The sequence below is a fragment of the Mustela nigripes genome, chromosome 14 (assembly GCF_022355385.1).
Source record: "Mustela nigripes isolate SB6536 chromosome 14, MUSNIG.SB6536, whole genome shotgun sequence".
Lineage (NCBI taxonomy): Eukaryota > Metazoa > Chordata > Mammalia > Carnivora > Mustelidae > Mustela > Mustela nigripes.
Genome location: NC_081570.1, coordinates 50,784,415 through 50,805,708, shown reverse-complemented (window position 1 = coordinate 50,805,708; position 21,294 = coordinate 50,784,415). Strand labels below are relative to the sequence as shown.

Below are 21,294 nucleotides of genomic sequence, written 5' to 3'. Positions count from 1 at the left end.
TCTAGTTTTAAATTTATTTATTTATTCTGCTTGGTATTTTTTGGACTTCTTAAATCAGTGGTTCAGCATCTTTCTTCAGTTCTATGAAATTCTCAACTATTATGTGCCCAAATATGTCCTCTTCTCCATTCTGTCTCTCCTCTTTTTGTATTCCAATTCAACATCTGTTAGTCCTCTTTATCCTATCCTCTGTGTCTGCTCTTGTTCTGTGTAGTCCATCTTTTTGTTGACTTGTGCGTCATGCTAGGTTGTTTATTTTGATCTATGTTCCAGTTTATTCATTTCTTCTAACTGTATCTAGTATTACATTAAAGCAGTCCATGGGGTTCTTAATTTGGTTATTGTGTAATTTGGTTCAATGAATTTATGTAGGTGACTCATATACAAGTGCAGGCATCCGTGAGAGGCGGTGAACATAGAAAAGTGCTCAGACTCTCTGTGGAGCACTCTTTCTGCATTTGAATCTCAGTCCTGGTATTTACTGCAAAATACATGTACAAAATACTTCTCAATGTCTTGATTTTCTGGTCTATAAGATGGGTTATATAATAATATTTATCTCTTTGGGTAGGTGCAAGGGATAAATAAGTTCATATGCGTGTTCGGTACAGTGAAGGGCACAGAGTAATAAGCATCTTACGAGTGTCTTCTGACCTCATTTTCATCATCGCGGACAGCAGAGTGATTAGGTTAGTGGTTGAGATCTTGACCCCAGCAGCTAACATCCCTTCCACTGCTTTCTTCTTCTTATGTAGTATATTTACTTCACCAAATGTTAGAAGAATATAAGATTTAGCGTCTGGTTAACCTGGACCAGGTTAAACTGGACCTGATTAACCTGGTTAATCCTGGTTTACTCTCTAGCTTTCATTTCCTTACCTATAAACTAGAAATAGCAATAGTTAGTACCAACTCCTAAAATCATCATGAGCATTAAATAAGAAGAAATGATTAGCATAGAGTCTAGTACATTGCAACTTTTGTTGTTTTTTGTCATCATCATCATCATCATTATTATCATCCTGTGTTCTTGTTTGTAAAACTTAGATGATACAAGCTGCTTGGTAATATTGTTGGAGGCCTGAATGAAATAACGTAAGAAAAAAGAGCTTAGCATGATGACTCGAGCAGAATAAATATGGAACAAATGGTTCTGTAGACAAGTTTTTGTTAGTTTTTCCCTTATAGTTCACATACTATATAGTAATGCAGACCAAAGACTGAAAATAGCGCCTTCACCTTATCTGCTCTAACAGTGGCCCTTGAGAGGAAACTGTGGTTCTCTAAACCTGGTAAACATTTTGTTACTACTTTCTATTCTTACATCACTTTTACTGAATGCTTTTTTCCTTTTACCATATTATATCAGACATGATGAGAATAGATGTATCAGTTTTAATAGTAGGATCTTTTAGCTTTTTCCCTCGATGTTTTCTATTAATGTTTATTTATTGTCTACTGGAAACCCTACCATAAATCAAAACAATCTTTCAATGCCAGGAAAAGTTTATTAAACCTCAGGACTTGAAGTTTAAGGTTCTATGTGACTTATTCAAGTATTGTCTAAATCAAATGGTGGGTTTATTATTTTTTTTAAGATTTTATTTGGCTGAGAGAGAGCAAAAGAGAGAGAACGCACCTCTCACAAGTTGGGGGGGACAGAGGGAGAAGGAGAAGCAGGGAGCCCGAGGTGGTTCTTGATCCCAGGACTCTTGACATCATGACCCAAACTGAAAGCAGACTGAGCTACCCAAATGGTGTCCCTCAAATGGTTCTTTTTAAATATTTGCTTTTTTTCAGCAATTTTTGTTTTATTGCATTTAGCAGGAAACACCTGACAACCCCCCAAAAGAAAGAGCCATTGATCAATCTGTCTCATCCTACTGTTCTTTATTTTCAGAGCGGCAGGCAACACACTACCTTTTCAGCAGAATCCAGTCGGAGCCTTTTGATCTGTCTGCTTTGGGTTCTCAAGAATGCAGATGAGACGGTTCTGCAAAAGTGGTTTACAGATCTCTCAGTCCTGCAGCTAAACCGGCTACTGGATTTGCTTTATCTCTGCGTATCTTGCTTTGAGTACAAAGTAAGTGATCACTGTACAGGGAAGAATGAGAAAGCAGCCATCACTTGAAAAAGGAAGAAGAAAATTTCCTCAATGTCTCTTCTTTTCTAATGTTTAAATTTTAGGGAAAGAAAGTGTTTGAAAGAATGAATAGTTTGACCTTTAAGAAATCAAAAGACATGAGAGCAAAGCTTGAAGAAGCTATTCTTGGGAGCATAGGTGCTAGGCAAGAAATGGTGCGCCGAAGTCGAGGACAGCTTGGTACGTACACAGTAGCTTCTCCTTCTGGTGAGAATTTTTTCAGTTTCCTTGAACTATATATTATAGTGATCATTGTTGCAAGTCTTCAAAGATTCTATACTTTTTTAAGTGTTTTTTACTGTTTTGTTTGTTTTAGAGAGGAAGGGGGGTGAGGAGCAGAGGGAGGACAGAGAGAATCTTAAGCAGGCTCCACGCCTGGAGCCTGACATGGGGCTTGATCTCACAACCATGAGATCGTGACCAGCGCCGAAATCAGGAGTTGGATGCTTAACCGATAGAGCTACCCAGGCACCCCTTAAAAAGTGTTCTAAATGAAATGGTGCATTAACTTGAGGAACCACTTCTCTGTAAGAATTTAAGTTAGAGTTCTAAATAGGGTGAACATATTTCCTGATTTATTCTGAAGAGTCCCAGTTTATTCCTGTTACCCTTGTGTAATTATTAATAGCACCCCCTCTCCTTTTTCAGACTTCTAAAAAGCAGTTTTAGGTTCACAGCAAAACTGAGCTAACAAGACAGAGATTTCCCATATGCTCCCTAACACACATGCATTGCCATCCCCACTGTCAACATCCCCCGTCAAGTGGTGACTTGTTAAACTTGGTACTGAACCAGCACTGAGACATCATTGTCACCAAAGTCCATAATGGACCTTAATGGTTCAGTCTTAGTGCCATACTTTCTACACAGCATCACTTTTTACACTTAAAAACTTCCTATTTGGCACAATAAGTTAATATACCCTCTATTTAAGGGAAATATATTGTCCATCAGACTCCAATTTATCAGGGAGAGATACGGGTTAGTAGCATTTGAGGTCTGTTTCTAATCCCAGCTACTGGTATCCATTAGCCATATAAAACCTTGGCCAAACCACTTAACCTCACTTTCCTTTTCCTCATCCACTTGTGATTGTTTTGAGAACTTAAAAGGTAGTTTAACTAACTGATCTTATCAACATTGTAGTGACTGTGTGTGTAAACATTTCATAAATTCTAAACTGACAAATAATAGTGTTGCTGAGAGCTCCTTAAGGTCAGGGACATGGCTCAGTTGTCTGTGTATATGACACAAGCTAATAGTTCAATATATATTGCACATTTGTGAATATTTTTAATGTTTCTGATAGGCCATAAACACATAAACACATAAATATCATTTATCTTTGTAAACTTAAATATCTTTTATATGCTATCCTAGATGTTTGGAGTTTCATAAGAATACAAAATCTTTTTTCTTTAGAATTAAAAGCATCATTTTTCTTCACTTTTTGTTTATGTACAGTCTACAGGGTACTTAACAGATTTTCTTTTAACTCCTTTATTACAACAACCCTCTATGAAAGCATGATAATTAACTTTTATTTAGGTCATTAATTTTCACCAAAATATAATGAATGATTATCCTTACCTTTAAATTAAAGAAAATGAAACTCACCAGAGGTAAATAACTTGCCTAAGGTCATAAACTAAGGGACAAAACCAGGCTCTTTTGACTTCCAGTGTAGTTCTCTATATTGTACTACAGTTCTTTCTAAGGTTTAATGTCAGAGAGAGTGGCACTGTTAACAGTATGTTACGTTTTTAAAGCCTGTGGCCTTAGGACAGCTATCTTTGTATGAATATAAGAACTGAAGTTCTCTATGTAGAATCTAAAATAAATAAGTGAATAAACTCATAGATACAGATAACAGATAGGTGGCTGCCCTGGGTGTGGGGCGAGGTATGGGCAGAATAGGTGGAGGAGGTCAACCAGTATAGACTTCTGGTTATAAAACATGTAAGTACTGAGGATGTAATGTACAGTGTGGTGCCTACAGTTAATAATACTGCATATTATTTTGAAAGTTCCTAAGAGAGTATATCTTAAGTTGTCATCATAAAAAAATTACAATGCATGATGATGCATCCATTGGTGATGGATGTTAACTAGACTTATAGTAGTGATCATTTAATAATGTATACATATATCGAATCATTATGCATCTGAATCTAATATAATGCTATATGTCAGTCTTATTTTTTTTTTTAAATTGAAGTTCTTGGGGTGCCTGGGTGAACTGGGTGAACTCTGAATTTTTACTTTTTTCTTCCCCATTCTTCCAACCAATTTTAAGTCTTGGGTTTTTCAAAAAGGAGCTCTAGTTTTCTACTTAAACTGAAATCATGGCTGATTCTATCATTTAAGTGTGTATCTCTGACAATTCTAAATGGCTTCTTCATTTCTGCTGGATTTGTATGAACCAGTTCTATTGCTGCTACCCCTTATAGGAGCCTCCAGCATTCAGGCTGCTTTCCATCCCAGAAACCTTGGGAGAAAGCCCCCAACTTTCTCCCATCCTGCCTTCTGTGGACCAAAGGGAATAATTACTTTAGGAATCCTTCTTATTTTGTTTATATATTAAACAAAAACTTGTTGAACTCTCAGTATTGCCAGACACATTGTCAACCCCGAACATAAAGGGGTGAACAAAATAGGCATATTCTCCATTCTTAAATAGCTTATATTCTTATGATCATAAGGGCTGTGGAGAGAAATAAAGCCAATTAAGAGGAAAGGAAGTGTTGGAGAGGGCTGCCTGGGTGGCTTAGTGGGTTAAGCCTCTGCCTTCGGCTCAGGTCATCATCTCAGGGTCCTGGGATCAAGCCCCACGTCGGGCTCCCTGCTCAGCTGGGATCCCACTTCTCCCTCTCCTTCTGCCCCTCCTCCCTGCTTGTGCTCTCTCTCTCAAATTAATAAATAAAATCATTTAAAAAAGAAAAAAAAAAGTGTGGGGGAATTGAGGAAGACGTTTCTGTGGAGGTGATGAATAACTGGCCTGTGAAAATTTGTGGGAAGAATAATCACATGAGAGGAACAACGGCCACTGCAAAGGTCGTCATTCAGGAACATGTAGAGGGAGACTGTACCTACACCGAGAGCACACACACAATAACTATGGTATAGGCGGGAGGGAGAGTAAGATCTTAACCACATCGGGCCTTATGAGCCACGGTTTACGTTTTGAAAAAAATCAGGGTTAAGGTTTGCTTATAATAAATGGGAGTTGGTTTTTTAATATTACATGTAACAAGTGTATTTCTTCTATAACTGCTGTAAAGAAGTTTTAATGAAAAGTACTACTGTTCTACTTGTGCTGAAGATAAAATGGCTATGTATAAAGTTGGCATTATGCAGTATTTCTTGTATACTTGCAAATATGCATATAAGTTGTCCAAATGAAATAACATTTTAAAAATGGTTTTGAAATTTATTTGACAGAGAGAAGCCCATCTGGAAGTGCCTTTGGAAGTCAAGAAAATCTGAGGTGGAGAAAGGATATGACTCACTGGCGTCAAAACACTGAGAAGCTTGACAAGTAATATAGCCTTCTATTTTATGTTACTGATGGGCTTTTTGGATTTCAAATGCAGGAGGAAAATCACTAATTTTAGTGGGCTTTTTTTTTTAACAGGTGTTCAAATCTTAGACAACAAAATACTTACATTTAGTTTTTAAATTTTAGATTAAAAAAGATTTGAGGGAAGAATTTTTCATGTGGTATAGTAAAACAGAATGTTTGTTTTTGACAGTTATCTCTAAATATCTTCTTTTGAAATATAGTCTGCAACAATTTCTGAATATGTTTTGGGAGTCACACTAACTAAATATTTCCATGTCATCAACAATTAGGAAGCTAAACTTCGCTCTCTTGGAGCTTAAAATTTAATTGAAGAAAGACAAAATACTCCAGGTCTTCTGTTTCTAGCATGAGATAAATCTGTTGGCTAACTGACCCTACTGCCAAAAACAATTAAAAATGTACTTCCTGGCTCCGGGATCCCAAAGGGCTATACCTTCAGTGTAATAAACCCTTCTCACTGGCTAGGGGACCTCAGGTAAAATTGCTTGGCATGAAATGTGACATTGAGTCAAGGGGCTAAAATTTTTCTCTTGAGTATTTGTAATTACAGGTTAGCCCTCAAGTACCTTTACTCACCCAATAAACTCTGAGAATAGAGTGACCAACTCATTCAAGTTTGCACAGTACACCCATGTTGGTATTCCAGGGAGTCCCTCAGTCCTGTCCTAAAGCAAATCAAGATACTTGGTCATCCTATGTGAGAACCATCTTGTGACCAGGCTGTGGAGGGTTTTCACAGATAAACTTGCAGAAATATTAGCTCACACACAGTGACATCATATACCATAGGAAAGACTGCCTTGTATAAGCCAGCAAAGAGCAGGTCACAGACTCGGTTCCATATGGATGAAGGTTTGGATTACAAGAAACTTATCTTAGTCTCTTAAGGCTGCTATAACACAATAAAGCACACTGCATTGCTTATAAACAACAGAAATTTGTTTCTGACCTTTCTGGTGGCTGGGAAATTCAAGATAATGACATTATCAGATTTGATGTCTAGAGAAAGCCCTCATCTGGGTTACAGACTTTTTTTTTCCTTTTAAAAAGATTTATTTATTTATTCATTTATTTAGTGTGAGAGAGTGAGGGAGAGGGAGAAGAATCCTGAAGTAGATTTGAGCATAGAGACCAACACAAGGTTTTATCCCAGGACCCTGAGATCATGACCTGAGTCAAAATCAAGAGTCAGATGCTCAACCAGCTGAGCCAACCAGGTGCCCCTGGATTACAGATTTCTTGCTGTCTTAGATGATGGAAGGGCAAGCATACTCCCTGAGCCTTTTGCATAAAGGCACTGATTCCATTCAAGAAGGTTCTACCCTGAGGACCTAATCACCTTCCAAATGACCCGCCTGCTAGTAGCATTGTCTTGGACATTAGATTTTCAACACATGAATTTTGCAGGGACACAAATATGCAGACCATAGCAGGTTTTGAATTCAGTATAAACATTTAACAGTTCTAAAGCTTTAAGTATGTCCGCTTTTCTCTCTTTGTCCATTTCTTTGATTACTTTTCCAGATGTGTTTTGTTTTTTAGAATTCACAGAGCAGAGAGGTATTATACTATATTGCTTCCTTTTGCATTTGTATAATGTGTTTTCTCTGCATTTCTCTGTTTTAAGGAAGCTGTTGGTGGTGATGGTGGTGTTTTCCTGATTCTTTTTGTTTAAGCAATGATGTTATTGTCATGTTTCTAAATAAAATCTTATGGGAATTTTAAATTTGATCATTATATATGTATTTCCCAATTTAATTTTATGTTGTATTTTCTCCTTATTTCATTTATAAGAGGCACCTGGGTGGCTTAGTTAAGCGTTAGCTTAACCGGTTAAGCATCAGCTTTCAGCTCCAGTCGTGATCTCAGGGTCCTGGGATTGGAGCCCACATTGCATCAGGGCTCTCTGCTCAGCAGGGGGTCTGCTTCTCCCTCTGCTCCTTCCTTTACTCCTCCCCCCGACTCGTGCTGTCTCTCTCACTTATTTTATCTCAAATAAATAAATCTTTAAAACATTTTTTCGTTTATAAAATGTAAATTCGGGACGCCTGGGTGGCTCAGTTGGTTAAGCAGCTGCCTTCGGCTCAGGTCATGATCCCAGCATCCTGGGATCGAGTCCCACATCGGGCTCCTTGCTCAGCGGGGAGCCTGCTTCTCCCTCTGCCTCTGCCTGCCATTCTGTCTGCCTGTGCTTGTTCTCTCCCACTCTCTCTCTGATAAATAAATAAAATCTTAAAAAATAAAAAAATAAAATAAAATAAAATAAAATGTAAATTCATATACTAAGTGCTTAGTAATAAAGACTCAGAGGCTTGAACATCCAGAAACTTGGAAGTTAGCATTTACTATGTTCTTGTAATTCCACCTTTATTTATTTATTTATGTGTTTTGTCTACGTTGGTATAATATAGTTTCTATATATGTATTACCAATAAACAAATGTCAGTTTTACCCTTTAAGTAAACTACTTTGTTGCATCAACTTGTTTTATTTCTAATGGGTGATTCAGTCCAGAGTTTTAGGGAAGAGTTCAGTTGTTTTCTGTATCAGAATTTTTGTAGGAAAATTTTTTGTATTTTTGATAAAAAAATATTGAAAATTTAGATGATTTAGAAAAAAATAAGTACTTTTATCTTAAACAAATAAATAGAAAATCCTTGAAATGGTAAGATGAGTACTGAGTACTAAACATTTGAGGGTTGCTTTACTTGAAGCAACCCTACATTTAAGCCCCCGTAGCACCACCTAGTGTCAGTGCTTTTCGGAATAAAACAGTGTCCTCCTGTAGCAAACATCTCTGAAAGCTAAACATTTATGCTTTCAGTGGTATTATGAGACTGAATGGGGTGAGAAAGCCTGTATTGACATGGTTGACAAAAAGAAAACACTTATTGTGTAAAATACTTCGTTTTCTCTTACAATTTTTCTTTCAGTCAAGTATTGAAAAATAGTCCCAAGTTTGTTTGTTTGTTTTCCTGTGTGTCTTAAGTCTTTTTTGAATGGTGGTTCTGTGTAAATGTATTTTCTTATGATATTTTGTATTAGATCAAGAGCAGAGATTGAGCATGAAGCACTGATTGATGGAAATCTGGCTACTGAAGCAAACCTAATCATTTTGGATACATTAGAGATTGTCGTCCAGGTAAGACACACATGAGGAATTTAAAGTATAGATTTGGTAAATTGGGGTTGTGCCAAAAGTATTTATTGAGCCATACAATTACATTGAACTATCAGTAGTTCATAAAAATTTTTCTTTTTTTCTCACTTAAATCCTATTCATTCTTTTTTCCCTCTGTTCTTCCCTTAGTCAAATCAGCTGCTTTTCCCTAAAGTCCTCCTAGGTCTTTTCCTATTTTTTAAAAACTGTTTCCTTCTATTCTGTCTCCCTAGCCAAATTGCAGGTACATCTCTATTTTATTCATCTGTTTTTAAATTGTAGACAGTTTCTGTAACAGAATCCAAAGAGAGCATCCTTGGTGGGGTCCTGAAAGTCCTACTACATAGCATGGCCTGTAACCAAAGCGCAGTTTATCTACAACACTGCTTTGCTACACAAAGAGCCCTGGTGTCAAAGGTAGGTCATTTCTGAACATGCAGTTTCATCAGACTTTGCTTTCTCTCTTCATGTTGTGTAAGATCATCTAACACACTCATTGGTTAATATAGTTAAAATTTTAATAATAACCTAAGATGTATGATTCTCCTTTGCCTCTTTCTACTATTTGCCTTTTGTAATTTCTTTCTTATTTGGATCACCCTTAACCACTTTTGAGCTTAAAAAACAATAGTTCTGTTGTGGAGAAGGGCCCAAAATTCATAACTAATTTTAAATATGGAGCTTTCCTTGTTTTCTGTTTATCTCATTCTGTCTGTTCCTTATTTGATTTGTTAAAGAATTTAAGGTGTAAGTAGTTCATTCCATTGGCATTAACTTACCCCGTGATGAATGGAAAAGAATGTACTTTTGTTTGTTCAGCTGCTGCAAATATTTATTTCCAGTGTTCATTTTCCCCAGGAAATAGGTATATTCTGAAATCTTGAAGGTACCTATTTTATCATAGTCATCTAATAATATGGAATGCAGAGCTGTCGATGAAGGTTTAACCAGTGAGAATTACTTTTATACCATTTTATAATAAAAACATTGCAGAATTATTTCATGTTGGTTACCACATTGTTTTGTGCATAGTATCTAATCTCAGATAGTCCTACAATCCCCTGTAGATAACAACATTAGGCCCTTTTTATGGCTGGGAAAACTTGTCCAGCATCACACTACTAGCTAATGAGTGACATAATCAGTATTCAGACCCAATCTGCCTGGCTCTGTGGTCCACATTATTAAGCATTATTAAGCATCAGCAAGTAGCACTTTACCATCTTGAAAACTGGGCTATACTAACAACTCTCTAGTTCAGGCTATATTAACACGTGTTGGTGGTGTTTTGTTGTTACTGTTGTGTGGTGGTGTTTTTTACAGTTCCCTGAACTCTTGTTCGAAGAAGAGACTGAGCAGTGTGCGGACTTATGCCTCCGGCTTCTCCGACACTGCAGCAGCAGCATCAGTACAATACGCTCACACGCCAGCGCCTCACTCTACCTCCTCATGAGACAGAACTTTGAGATTGGCAACGTGAGTATTTATCCCCGGGTTTATAAGGGAATATAACTTCTGCAGATATCTTGTAAATGTGTTTTGGGGAGAGCGTGGCATTTTGTTTAAGTCTAGACTTCCTTGGTATTTCTTACTACGCAGCTGTCTTACAAAAACCCAAGTCTCCAGTCTTACTTCCTGTACTACAGATAACACAGAGTAGCACAACTTAGAATGTATATGTATCTTGAGCTTTTGGAAAACTCACTTATTATGAGTAAGTAAAATAAAAATGCTAATAAAGAAAATCAAGCCACTGGGTGGCTCAGTGGGTTAAGCCTCTGCCTTCGGTTCAGGTCATGATCTCAGGGTCCTGGGATCGAGTCCCACATCGGGCTCTCTGCTCAGCGGAGAGCCTGCTTCCCCCTCTCTCTCTGCCTGCCTCTCTGCCTACTTGTGATTTCTCTCTCTGTGTGTCAAATAAATAAATAAAATCTTAAAGAAAAAAAAAAAGAAAAGAAAAGAAAATCAAAGGTTTAAATGTCTTATATTGATATTCTATGATTATGGGCCAGTCTGAAAAACACGTTTTTATTAAAGTGTTTTATTTGATAATCTGTTCACTTGTAGTATTTTTCTTTCAGTCAAATGTAGAACTCATTTATTTTTACTTATATAAGTATTTAAGGTCTAGAATTGTCCTTTGAGCATTGTTTTCGGTATCTCATTGTTTCTGATATGTAATGTTTTCAGTATTTTTGTTTTATAGATATTTTGTAGTTTCAGTTTGTATTATTAATCCAATGAGTTGACAGCCCTTTTTGTTTTGAAGTTTGGTTGTTAATTTTTAGTTTTATTTCATTATGATTATACAATGTTAGATAACTATGTCTACTTTTTTGTGCTGTGGATGTGTAGTGTTACTTAAACCCTTAAAAAGAGTGTTCTTTATTTCAGAGTACTGAGTTAAAATACTATATTAATTACATTATTTTTCTATATCCCTGCTATTTGGTCCACTTGGTGGACTGAAAGAGGATTTAAAGCCTACACATAATTTATTTCTCCTCTACCTCTTATTTGGTAAATTGATATTCACGACTGTTATCTTTTATTAACTTTTTGTTTTGTTTTGTTTTAATCATTTTCTTATTTAGCTAAATATTATCCTGTAGTTGTTTGTGCAAGACAGTTCTTGGGAATAATATTTCCCAAGTTCTTGATTGTTGTTTTCTGCACTTAAAGGACAGCAATGAAGTTTTTTTGCTTCAGTCTTTGAGTGGAAAAAAAGGAAAAAGACTGGTGAGAAAGATCAGTAAAACACACAAGATAAAGAGCACATAATAGAAAAAAGAAAAAGAGCTATTTGAATACCATTTTCTTCTGGCTTTAAATATTGTTATAGAGATACCTAAAGGTAGCCTGATATTTTCTTCCCTTTTAAATAACTTTTCCCCTCCCAGTTGCTAAAGGGATTCTCTTTAAATTTAAAATCAAATACCTTTTCTAGAATGTGTCATGGTATTGACCAGTTTTTGTTAATTTTCTCAGACACATGATATCTACTTTCAGTTTATTGCAGAAAGTTTTCTTGAATATAAAATTGAGTATTTTCTTCCAGAGTTTGGGGTTTTTCTGCTTGGTACCAATTGTACATATGTTGAATCTATTTGGCTTTACTAGTTTTGTTTTGTTTTACTTTACTTTTTGCCCATCGTTTTCCTTTTCCTTTTTAACATTTAAAATTTCTATTTACTGTGGGTTTTTTTCCTCAGAATTTCTCGGTCCTATATACCTAATGTGCTCTCCATGACATCCTTTCTTTCTTTTTCCAATTTTATCTTTTTTTTCTATTTCTTTTTAAGTAGTGTTAGAGCACATGTAAGCTCCTATTTTATGTCCTCTGATTTGTGCTCTTTCCTTGAGTTTATTTCTGCCTTGTTTTCCTTTCTAAAGTTCATATGTTTTATAATGTATGGCAAAATATTTTATTAGAATTTTCATCTGTTTCATAACATTTTTCTATTAAATGTGTTTTTGTCTGGTGAGTTTCACTGATCTTTCCTTTTTTATCAGTCAACATAGAAGGAGTTGGATTGTCTTGGCCCACGTATTTGTAGGACATTCCTTCAGGGATGTATTTCTCATGGGAATTTGCTATTGTACATACATCTTGCCTAACTTCCTGAAGTTTCTGGTTTGTCCATTTCTATCCAGTTTTCCCAGATTTTTAGCTTATTTGTTTTCAAGACAAATAGCTTTGACTTCAAAGTGAGTCTCTTATCTAAAAGAAGTATTTTTCCCCATTATTTCAGAAGTCTGTGCCTAGCATCCCTCACTATTGCTTTCTTCTCCTTGCCTTCTTTTGAAACTACATCTTATCTTAACCTGTCGTGCCAGTCCTTCTTCATTTTTCTAATATATGGATTATATCAGACTCCTCATTTGCTGAAAATAAAGTATGTGGACTTTCTTCCTGTTCATCTTTCATTTTTGTATAAAATCCAGGAGAAGTAGGAAATTGCCATTTCACACTGTCCCTTTTTTAACTAGAAGCCAAGTCCTTGTTTCTTAATTGAGAACAGAAGAATCCAATTACTTTATTGATCTTGTTTAGCTTTTGAAATAAAGTCCCTGAAATTTGACCACATATAGAGTCTTCTTGATACATCTGTTGTTTTAGGAAAGCTTTATATAATGGGATAAAAATAGGTAATATTTCCTCTTAGTGTCAGGTAGTACCTCTAATAAGGAACAGATAATTTAAAACTGGCAGTAGATTATATAGTTGATATATTCAACAATATTAAAACAAAGTATTGAGGGGCGCCTGGGTGGCTCAGTGGGTTAAGGCCTCTGCTTTCGGCTCAGGTCATGATCCCAGGGTCCTGGGATCGAGTCCCGCATCGGGCTCTCTGCTCAGCAGGGAGCCTGCTTCACCCTCTCTCTCTGCCTGTCTCTTTGCCTACTTGTGATCTCTGTCTGCCAAATAAATAAATAAATAAATCTTTAAAAAAAAAAAAAAAAAAACCAAAGTATTGAATTGTATTCTAGGTTCTGTAGGAGGCATTGGCCACACACAGGGAAAAGGCACACAGGGAAAAGGGTAGTCTTTTTTTTCCCCCTTTTTAAGTAGGAAGAAGAAGTGGAGGAAGGAATAAACAGTGCTCATCTATGAAGAGATAATATTCATCCTATTAATAGCAAGAAGTACCCTTTCTGTGGTGAGGGGTATATAAATTCATACTAAGTAGAACACGTAAAACCGTAACTGCACTGAGCAAATGCTGAATAAGTGTTTGCTATTGTTAATATAATGAGAGATAGCACAGGGCCGTGTGTAGGCACAGAGAAAAATGATTTATGCTCCCAAAGATGGGTTTTCAGAAAGAGGAGATGCTTGAACTAAGGATGAAGAATTGCCCGATCAGAATGATGAATAGGTGGATAGCACTTTGTAGGTGAAGAAAATGGCACATGCATAATTAAAAAGGCATGGAGACAAGAAAAGGAAACACGCAAACAGAGAAAGATACTCTTTTAGCACTTCATGATGGTTCTGGCTGGAAGAGAGAATAGAACAGGAAAAGATAAAGTTGTAATTGGAAAGGCCTAGACTAAGCTATTCTAGGACAGATACTTGTTTTGGTACTGTCTTTTCAATTCCCCTTATATAGTTTGATGTATTTACTGAGTCAGATACTTGAAGTTTATCCTCAAGGCTGCGGTCAGCCATTGGAATATTTTAAGGAGAGGAGTGATGTGTTCAGACTTGAAAAATTTACATAAATTTCCCTGATACTATGGAAAATAAACTTGAAAAAAAAGGCCATAAGACCTATTAAGTTATTTCAGTAATCCAAGTAATACATGATGGGGGTATAAACCATAGCAATGGCCTTGGGGCCATTGGATGGAGGAAGACTAGACTGGAACAGATTGGGGGGAATGTGGACTGGATCTACGGTATGGATAAGGGGAGGAGAGAGTGATAGAGGAATGACTGCTAGATTTTTGGGGGGGGGGGGTACCTGAATGACTAAAAGAATAGTAGTACCATTTGTGTAATCAATAGGAAAAGAAGGTATATTAGCAGTGTTAAAATTAGGGTTCTCCTGAGATCCAGATGGAGCCATCTAGTGAAAAACAATGGCCTAGAGCTCTAGAGAGGAATACGAGCTGAAGAACTAGACATACATCTATACTAATTGAAGCCAAAGAAATGGATGAGGCTATTTAGAATAACAAATGTAGAGGTTTCTTGCCAGAATCTATGGGAATACTGGTATTTAAGAAGGGCAACCCAAAAGAAGTAGATATATTTAGGAAAATCCGGATAAAATGGTACCACTGAATAAGGCAGGTGATTTTCAAGGAAAAAGTAATCATTACATTTAAATACACAGAATGTCAGGTAGAATGTTTATCAGAAGGTATCCTGGATTTGGCATTTACTAGGTTTTCCCTGATTAACCTCTTAGAAGTGGTTTCATAGTGGGAAAAGGTGGGACAGAAAGGAATTCACTCTGAAAAAGGAGGAATGTAACCACTCCTGAGCCTCATTCCAAAGATTCTGCTTTAAGTTACTTGATGCATGTTGTGTGTTAAAATTACTTTCATTATGGTAATGGACCTAATGAAATGGGCTGGAGTTTGAAGATGAGATGTCTACCACTTAAGAATTTTGTACTATTGGTCAAGCTCTATAACCTCATGTGTAACCATGGTTTATTATTTATAATATATACCTCAAAACAGATTAATGTAAAGTCCTAGGCACAACTTCTAATTCAATTCTAACACATGGCTTTTTTTTTTCCACTGTTTTGTGGCATATTATTCTTGGCATATTATTCTGAGTGTTAGGTCTTCTAAGGTTTTAAAATAATTTGATTTTAATATGCATATTCATTACTTTTTTAAAAAATTATCTTTCTTGAGATGGTATTTTTTTTTTACTGAACTTTTCCTTTAGCAAGTACAAAAAGAAGACTTTTTTCTTTAAGTTTTTCTATGTTAAATGCTTACCTGACAATTTTTCTATTACAGAACTTCGCTAGGGTTAAAATGCAGGTAACCATGTCACTGTCGTCCTTGGTGGGCACATCTCAAAATTTCAATGAGGAATTCTTAAGACGTTCTCTAAAGACTATATTGACATATGCTGAAGAAGATCTGGAATTGAGGGAAACAACATTTCCTGATCAGGTCAGAAATGTGACTCTTTAGATCATTAATCGAAACAGGATCCTAAATAGGCACTTTCCAAATTGTTAATTCAAACTTGGGTTTGAACCTATAGTTCTTCCTATAGGAGGAACCTATAGTTTTCTTTCAGTCCATAAATCATATGCAATAGATGGGGTGAATCATTTTGTTTCAATAAGCCATGCTTCTTTCATGGAAAGCTTAATATCTTTGGTATGTAATTCTGTGAATTAGTAACAAATGGAACAAATAATAGACCTAGGCAGTATAAACAAATATTATTTAAGATGAAATATTATTCCCACTTATTAGTGAAACTGTAATTTGCCTTAAAAAGTGAAGTTTTTACAAACTGCCTTTGAGAGAATCAGAAAAAGAGAAACAGGAGAGAATTTCCTTTTGTATTCTCTTCTTGTATCCTCTACATCCCTGTATTTTATTTCTACTTCTAGTTCTATTTGTTTCCAGGTGAGAGAACTGAAAACAAAAACAAAAAGCCAAAACAAACAGCCTGCTGAAGAATTAGTATGAAATTTACTATTTACTACCCTTCACTCCCCATACCCTAACATACCCATATCCTTTAGAGCTCTATATCAGTATCATTTTATTTGTTTTGCAATCTTCAGATGTTTATCTGATAATCTTTCTTTTTTTTAATCTGATAATCTTTTAAAGTAATTTAATGATTGTGAATGATTGATAACTAAGGATATTTTTAAAATAAAATTCTCTGCTGCAGGTTCAAGATTTGGTTTTCAATCTCCATATGATCCTTTCTGATACTGTTAAAATGAAGGAACACCAGGAGGATCCTGAAATGTTGATTGATCTAATGTACAGGTATCATTTGTTTAATTCACTTATACCTTGTATAACAGGTTTAAATTGGTAAAAGTTAAAAATAGAGCTACCCTATGATCCAGCAATAGCACTACTAGCTATTTGCCCAAAGAATACAGAAATACTTATTCAAAGGGATGCATGCACCCTAATGTTTATAGCAGCATTATCTGCAATCGCCAGATTATGGAAGCAGCCCAATATCCATCAACTGATGAACGGATAAAGATGTGGTGTGTATATAATGGAATATCATTCAGCCATGAAAAAGAATGACATCTTGCCATTTGCAACAACATGGGGGGAGCTAAAGTATATTATGCTAAGTGAAATAAGCCAGTCAGAAAAAGACAAGACCATATGATTTCACTTATATGTGATATTTAAGAAACAAAACAAATGAACAAAGGGGAAAAAGAGGAAGATGAGACAAACGAAGAAAGAGACTCTTAACTGTAGAGAACTGATGGTTACAGGGGGCAGGGGCAGGGGAATGGGTGGAATAGGTGATGGAGATTAAGGAGTGCACTTGTGTTGAGTCACTGAATTACACAGTTGAAACTGATACTACACTGTATGTTAGCTAACAGGAATTTAAATAAAAACTTTTTAAAAATTGGTAAAACATACAGAAAACATTAGATAAGAGAATAAACATACCAGAATTACTTAAGTCATTTTCTGATGGTAGATTGAAAAGTCAGAATGCACTTCTTCCATGCTGCTTTTCAGAAACAGAGGATTTTTAAAAATAATTATGGCACATATTTACACTTTAGTATCCTGTGCCCTGGACTTCATGCAGAAGGCCTAAGACCCATATTTTAAGTGTAAAAGTCAGTCCTTTAGGAAGAAAATACAGCATGTTGTTTTACCATAACAGTAAGTTTTCTGATTTTAAATATTGCTGTGCCTATTATGTAATATTTCAAAGAACACAATTTGAGACATTTTTAACTCCTATTCTGTCTTGAAAGATGCAAGTAAAATTTGAGATTTCTTTGCCATATGAACCTCTCTTTATAGTTTTGGAATTCTTTAAAGACACAAAACAAATATTTCTTTAAAATAAATATAACAGTAAAACTCCTAATAAATCTTTTTCTTGATTGTGAAACGTCTTCATATTCCCATAATGAACACATAAATTTCCATAGTTTTCCCTTACTGGTGGCATGTCTTTTTTTTTTTTTTTTAAGTCCCCCTACCAAAAAACTGCTGTCAACCATTTCATGGGCCCACAATTATTTCTTTAAGCATATTCAAAGACATTTTCATACCATTCAAACACTTGTCTTAATAGATTGTGTTCAGTAACAGAAACCTTTCTAGGTAAATACTGAACGAGCAGTCCAAACTCCCTTCCAGCTTGGGAAGGGAATGTTGATTGAAAACAATTTCTCTTCCGATTAGAATTGCCAAGGGCTACCAGACCTCTCCAGATCTGCGACTGACCTGGTTGCAGAACATGGCGGGCAAACACTCGGAACGCAGCAACCATGCTGAAGCTGCCCAGTGCCTGGTCCACTCAGCAGCACTTGTCGCTGAATATCTAAGCATGCTGGAGGACCGCAAATACCTTCCTGTAGGGTGTGTAACATTTCAGGTAGGAATCGGCTGGGTTTATATTATATCAAGGTATGTCCTTCCGAGTTTTTTCTCACTGGTGTTAAGATTCACTCAGCTTGTAAGGAAAACATAAAAAGAGTAAAGCTAACACTTCACAAGATAAGTTAATACTTCACTATTACTAGCTTGAATATATTAGTAAAGAGCATTTCTTGTTAATTTTCCCCCACTTCCCACTTTTTTTTTTAACCTCTAAATACCAGTGTTTATTCTCTTTGCCTATACCGCTGTGGACTTCATAGCATCTATGAAATACATGTGAAATAATGGAGTACCCGAATATAGGAGAAACTCTCAATTGGCTTTTACTTAAAACATCAGCTAACCCAGCATTCTCCATTCTCCATATAAAATAGGCAGATAACCATGGTTGAGATACGATAGTTTACTGCCTCGTAGGACTCCGTACCTCTGACCCACTAGTCAAATTCTTTGCTTGCCAGGAGTCAGTTATGCTTTGCTTTTATTCAAAACTTGTGAATGCCAGATTTGGGAAATTACAAAACTTAATTAAATGTTATGTTCTCCTGTGAAATCTGAAGACAGAAAGAAAGCTAGCCACTGTTTCTCTGAAAACTAAGTTAAGTGTTTTGCCAAGACTTGATAAAAGTGAGTCTCCCAAACAGTTGCTATTGAATTAATTTTGGACCAACTACAAAAAGACTGAGGGGAAAGCTCCTAGAAATCTAGGATAATTGGATAACCTTTTAAATTCAAGTTTTTCTTGAAGGTTTTCTCTAAAGAAACCAGAGCTGGAAATTATAAGAAGGTTGTCTTATGGGTATTTATTCAAAAATCTGATTTGTAGACCTGTACACAAAGAGAAGGCCTTAGATCTACTTTGAAAAAATGTCAAATGAGTGTATGTTTACTATAAATGTTTAGGTTAAAATATTTAAGGTGGTATATATTATTTCTCCTTTAGAAATAATGGCTGATCCCAATCTCATTGGCTTTTATTATACCTGAGTTTGTTCAGTAACTCAATGTGTGTTAGGCAAGCCAAGCCATATTGCATCTTAATTTTCCTAATGGGGAGTTTTGACAAGATCATTTAAGTTAAAAATAAAGACTGTTTAAGTCTCCTGAGTAGTCCTGTATCATATCACTATTTTCCTTAGCCCATGATTTTTCTTAATCTTTTTATCTCCCAACTTTTATTAATGGAAAAGTTGCTAATAATGTTACCATTTACTGTCATCTTCAGAATACAGAAAGATTTTGGAGATTTGTCTTTTATTTCTGTGTTGACTACCCCTACCTTTTTTTAACCCAAGCTGGTATTGTTATTTCATCTTCAGTTAGTTCCTCATATACATCTTTCATGCTAAGAAATTAATCCCATTTCAAAAGCCATTTCAATTTTCTCCCCCAGAATATTTCATCCAATGTTTTAGAAGAATCTGCAGTCTCAGATGATGTGGTATCTCCAGATGAAGAAGGTATCTGCTCTGGAAAGTACTTTACTGAGTCAGGACTCGTGGGATTACTGGAACAAGCAGCTGCTTCTTTCTCTATGGTAGATGACTCCTGTTCATTCTTTTCCACAAATACATACCTCTGAATTATTCATGATACGTGTATTCTCTCTGCCTATGACCCTGCTTTTCCTTTATGATAGTTTTCTCTAAGCACTTTGAAAACTGTCTAGGAACAGATTTTCTCTGTAGATTCATCAGTTTCACTCCTTTTTGTCTTAATAATCTGTCATTTCCTCTAGTGTTTTTCATTTGCTTATTTATGAATTATCACTTAATCTATAGCAGACTTTTTTTTTGGTTTATAAAACTTTGACCACCAACCATTTTCTAAAACCTTAAAATTAAGAAACAGAAAACCTCCGGATGATTTTAAGTGCCTGTTTGAGAAGACTAATGTGGCTCTAGCTTTAGAACTGGTCTTTCAGATGAAAGGATCTTCTTCTGAGTGTTTTGAATGTTGCCCTGGTGCTCAGGAAAATTATGGCCCCTCATCTCACTGGTTGCACAGTGAGCCCTGTTAGGAAGTGTCAGAGACCTGGAGCTTACCAGGAGCTTTATGAACTGCTGTACCATGTTAAAATGTCAGTCCTTGTCCCTTCCTGTCTCTGTGTGAAGAACTGAAGCAGTCTTGTTGATCCAAGATGGGATGATTATTGGAGAAGGGAAAGATAGCTAGCTGAAACCATGCTCCTTTCTTAAACTGTGGACATAAGGACATCTACTGTCTTTGACATTTCTGTTGGGTATTTAGTGTCCAAGTTTTAGGAGACTGAAAGTTCACGTTAGGTTAAGGGGGAAGCTTGACATAATATGCAGTGTTGCCCTTCTTCACCATTATACTGCTATAGGGGATGGCTTATTCTCCTGGCCTTAACCCTACCCAGCAATGTATTGGGTAAGAGCATCTATTTAGAAGGCATACAACCCAAATTCATATCCTGGCTCTGCTGCCTTAGTAGTTCAGTCACTTTAGGCACATATTACTCAACCTATCCGTGCTTTGCTTTTCTCATCCATTAAATGCATAATAATGAATAATGCATAATAAGAATTGCATAGGAATGCTGTTAGAGGATTAAATGAGTTAATATATATGAAGTGCTTATCACAGTGCCTGGCTCCAAGTAAGTATTAGTGTTTGCCACGACCATCCTCTTCTTCATCATTCCTGCTTATAACCAGCTTATTTAAATATAATTATTCTGAGATTCCAAGAATGTTAGGTGATGGGCCATTTTAAAATTTCCCGTCTGAGGGGGCACCTGGGTGGCTCAGTGGGTTAAAGCCTCTGCCTTGGGCTCAGGTCATGGTCCCAGGGTCCTGGGATCGAGCCTCACATCGGGCTCTCTGCTCAGTGGGAAGCCTGCTTCCCCCTCTCTCTCTCTGCCTGCCTCTCTGCCTACTTGTGATCTCTGTCTGTCAAGTAAATAAATAAATAAATAAAATCTTTTTAAAAAAAAATTCCCATCTGAGGACTTTGACTGTCCTGGTTGCTCCTCTGGATCCCCGCTCCTTGAGTTCCATTTTAAGTGATTTGAACTAGCAGTAAGAAAATGCTTTTACAGTTAATGGAATATTTTAATAAATACACACTCTGTGTTTGTGTGTATAATTTTAATAATTCACAGTAATACAGTGGCCTGTATTATGGAAGTTCTTTTGTAATAGCATACAATTATGAAATCCACTATTTTTCAACTAGTCTGTTTAATCTTTTCTTAAAAAAATAAAAAAGAAAAGAAAAGGTTTCTTTTTTTTTTTTTTAAGATTTTATTTATTTATTTGACAGAGAGAGATCACAAGTAGATGG

At 36.0% G+C, this 21,294-nt stretch overlaps 1 protein-coding gene across 13 annotated transcripts in view; it reads left to right on the top strand.

Moving 5' to 3' along the window:
• The window catches only part of DOCK7 (dedicator of cytokinesis 7), a 221,215-nt gene that overhangs the window by 170,909 nt on the left and 29,012 nt on the right, over positions 1 to 21,294 (top strand). For 7 of the 13 annotated variants that reach the window (XM_059374958.1, XM_059374957.1, XM_059374954.1 and 4 more), the window contains 10 exons: positions 1,901 to 2,083; positions 2,188 to 2,350; positions 5,585 to 5,681; positions 8,772 to 8,868; positions 9,169 to 9,303; positions 10,210 to 10,362; positions 15,373 to 15,531; positions 16,274 to 16,374; positions 17,788 to 17,980; positions 19,379 to 19,522. In XM_059374958.1, coding sequence (XP_059230941.1) covers positions 1,901 to 2,083; positions 2,188 to 2,350; positions 5,585 to 5,681; positions 8,772 to 8,868; positions 9,169 to 9,303; positions 10,210 to 10,362; positions 15,373 to 15,531; positions 16,274 to 16,374; positions 17,788 to 17,980; positions 19,379 to 19,522 — 1,425 coding nt within the window. The remainder of the gene's footprint in view (positions 1 to 1,900; positions 2,084 to 2,187; positions 2,351 to 5,584; positions 5,682 to 8,771; positions 8,869 to 9,168; positions 9,304 to 10,209; positions 10,363 to 15,372; positions 15,532 to 16,273; positions 16,375 to 17,787; positions 17,981 to 19,378; positions 19,523 to 21,294) is intronic. The other 6 variants (XM_059374955.1, XM_059374953.1, XM_059374952.1 and 3 more) reach the window with 1 other exon arrangement.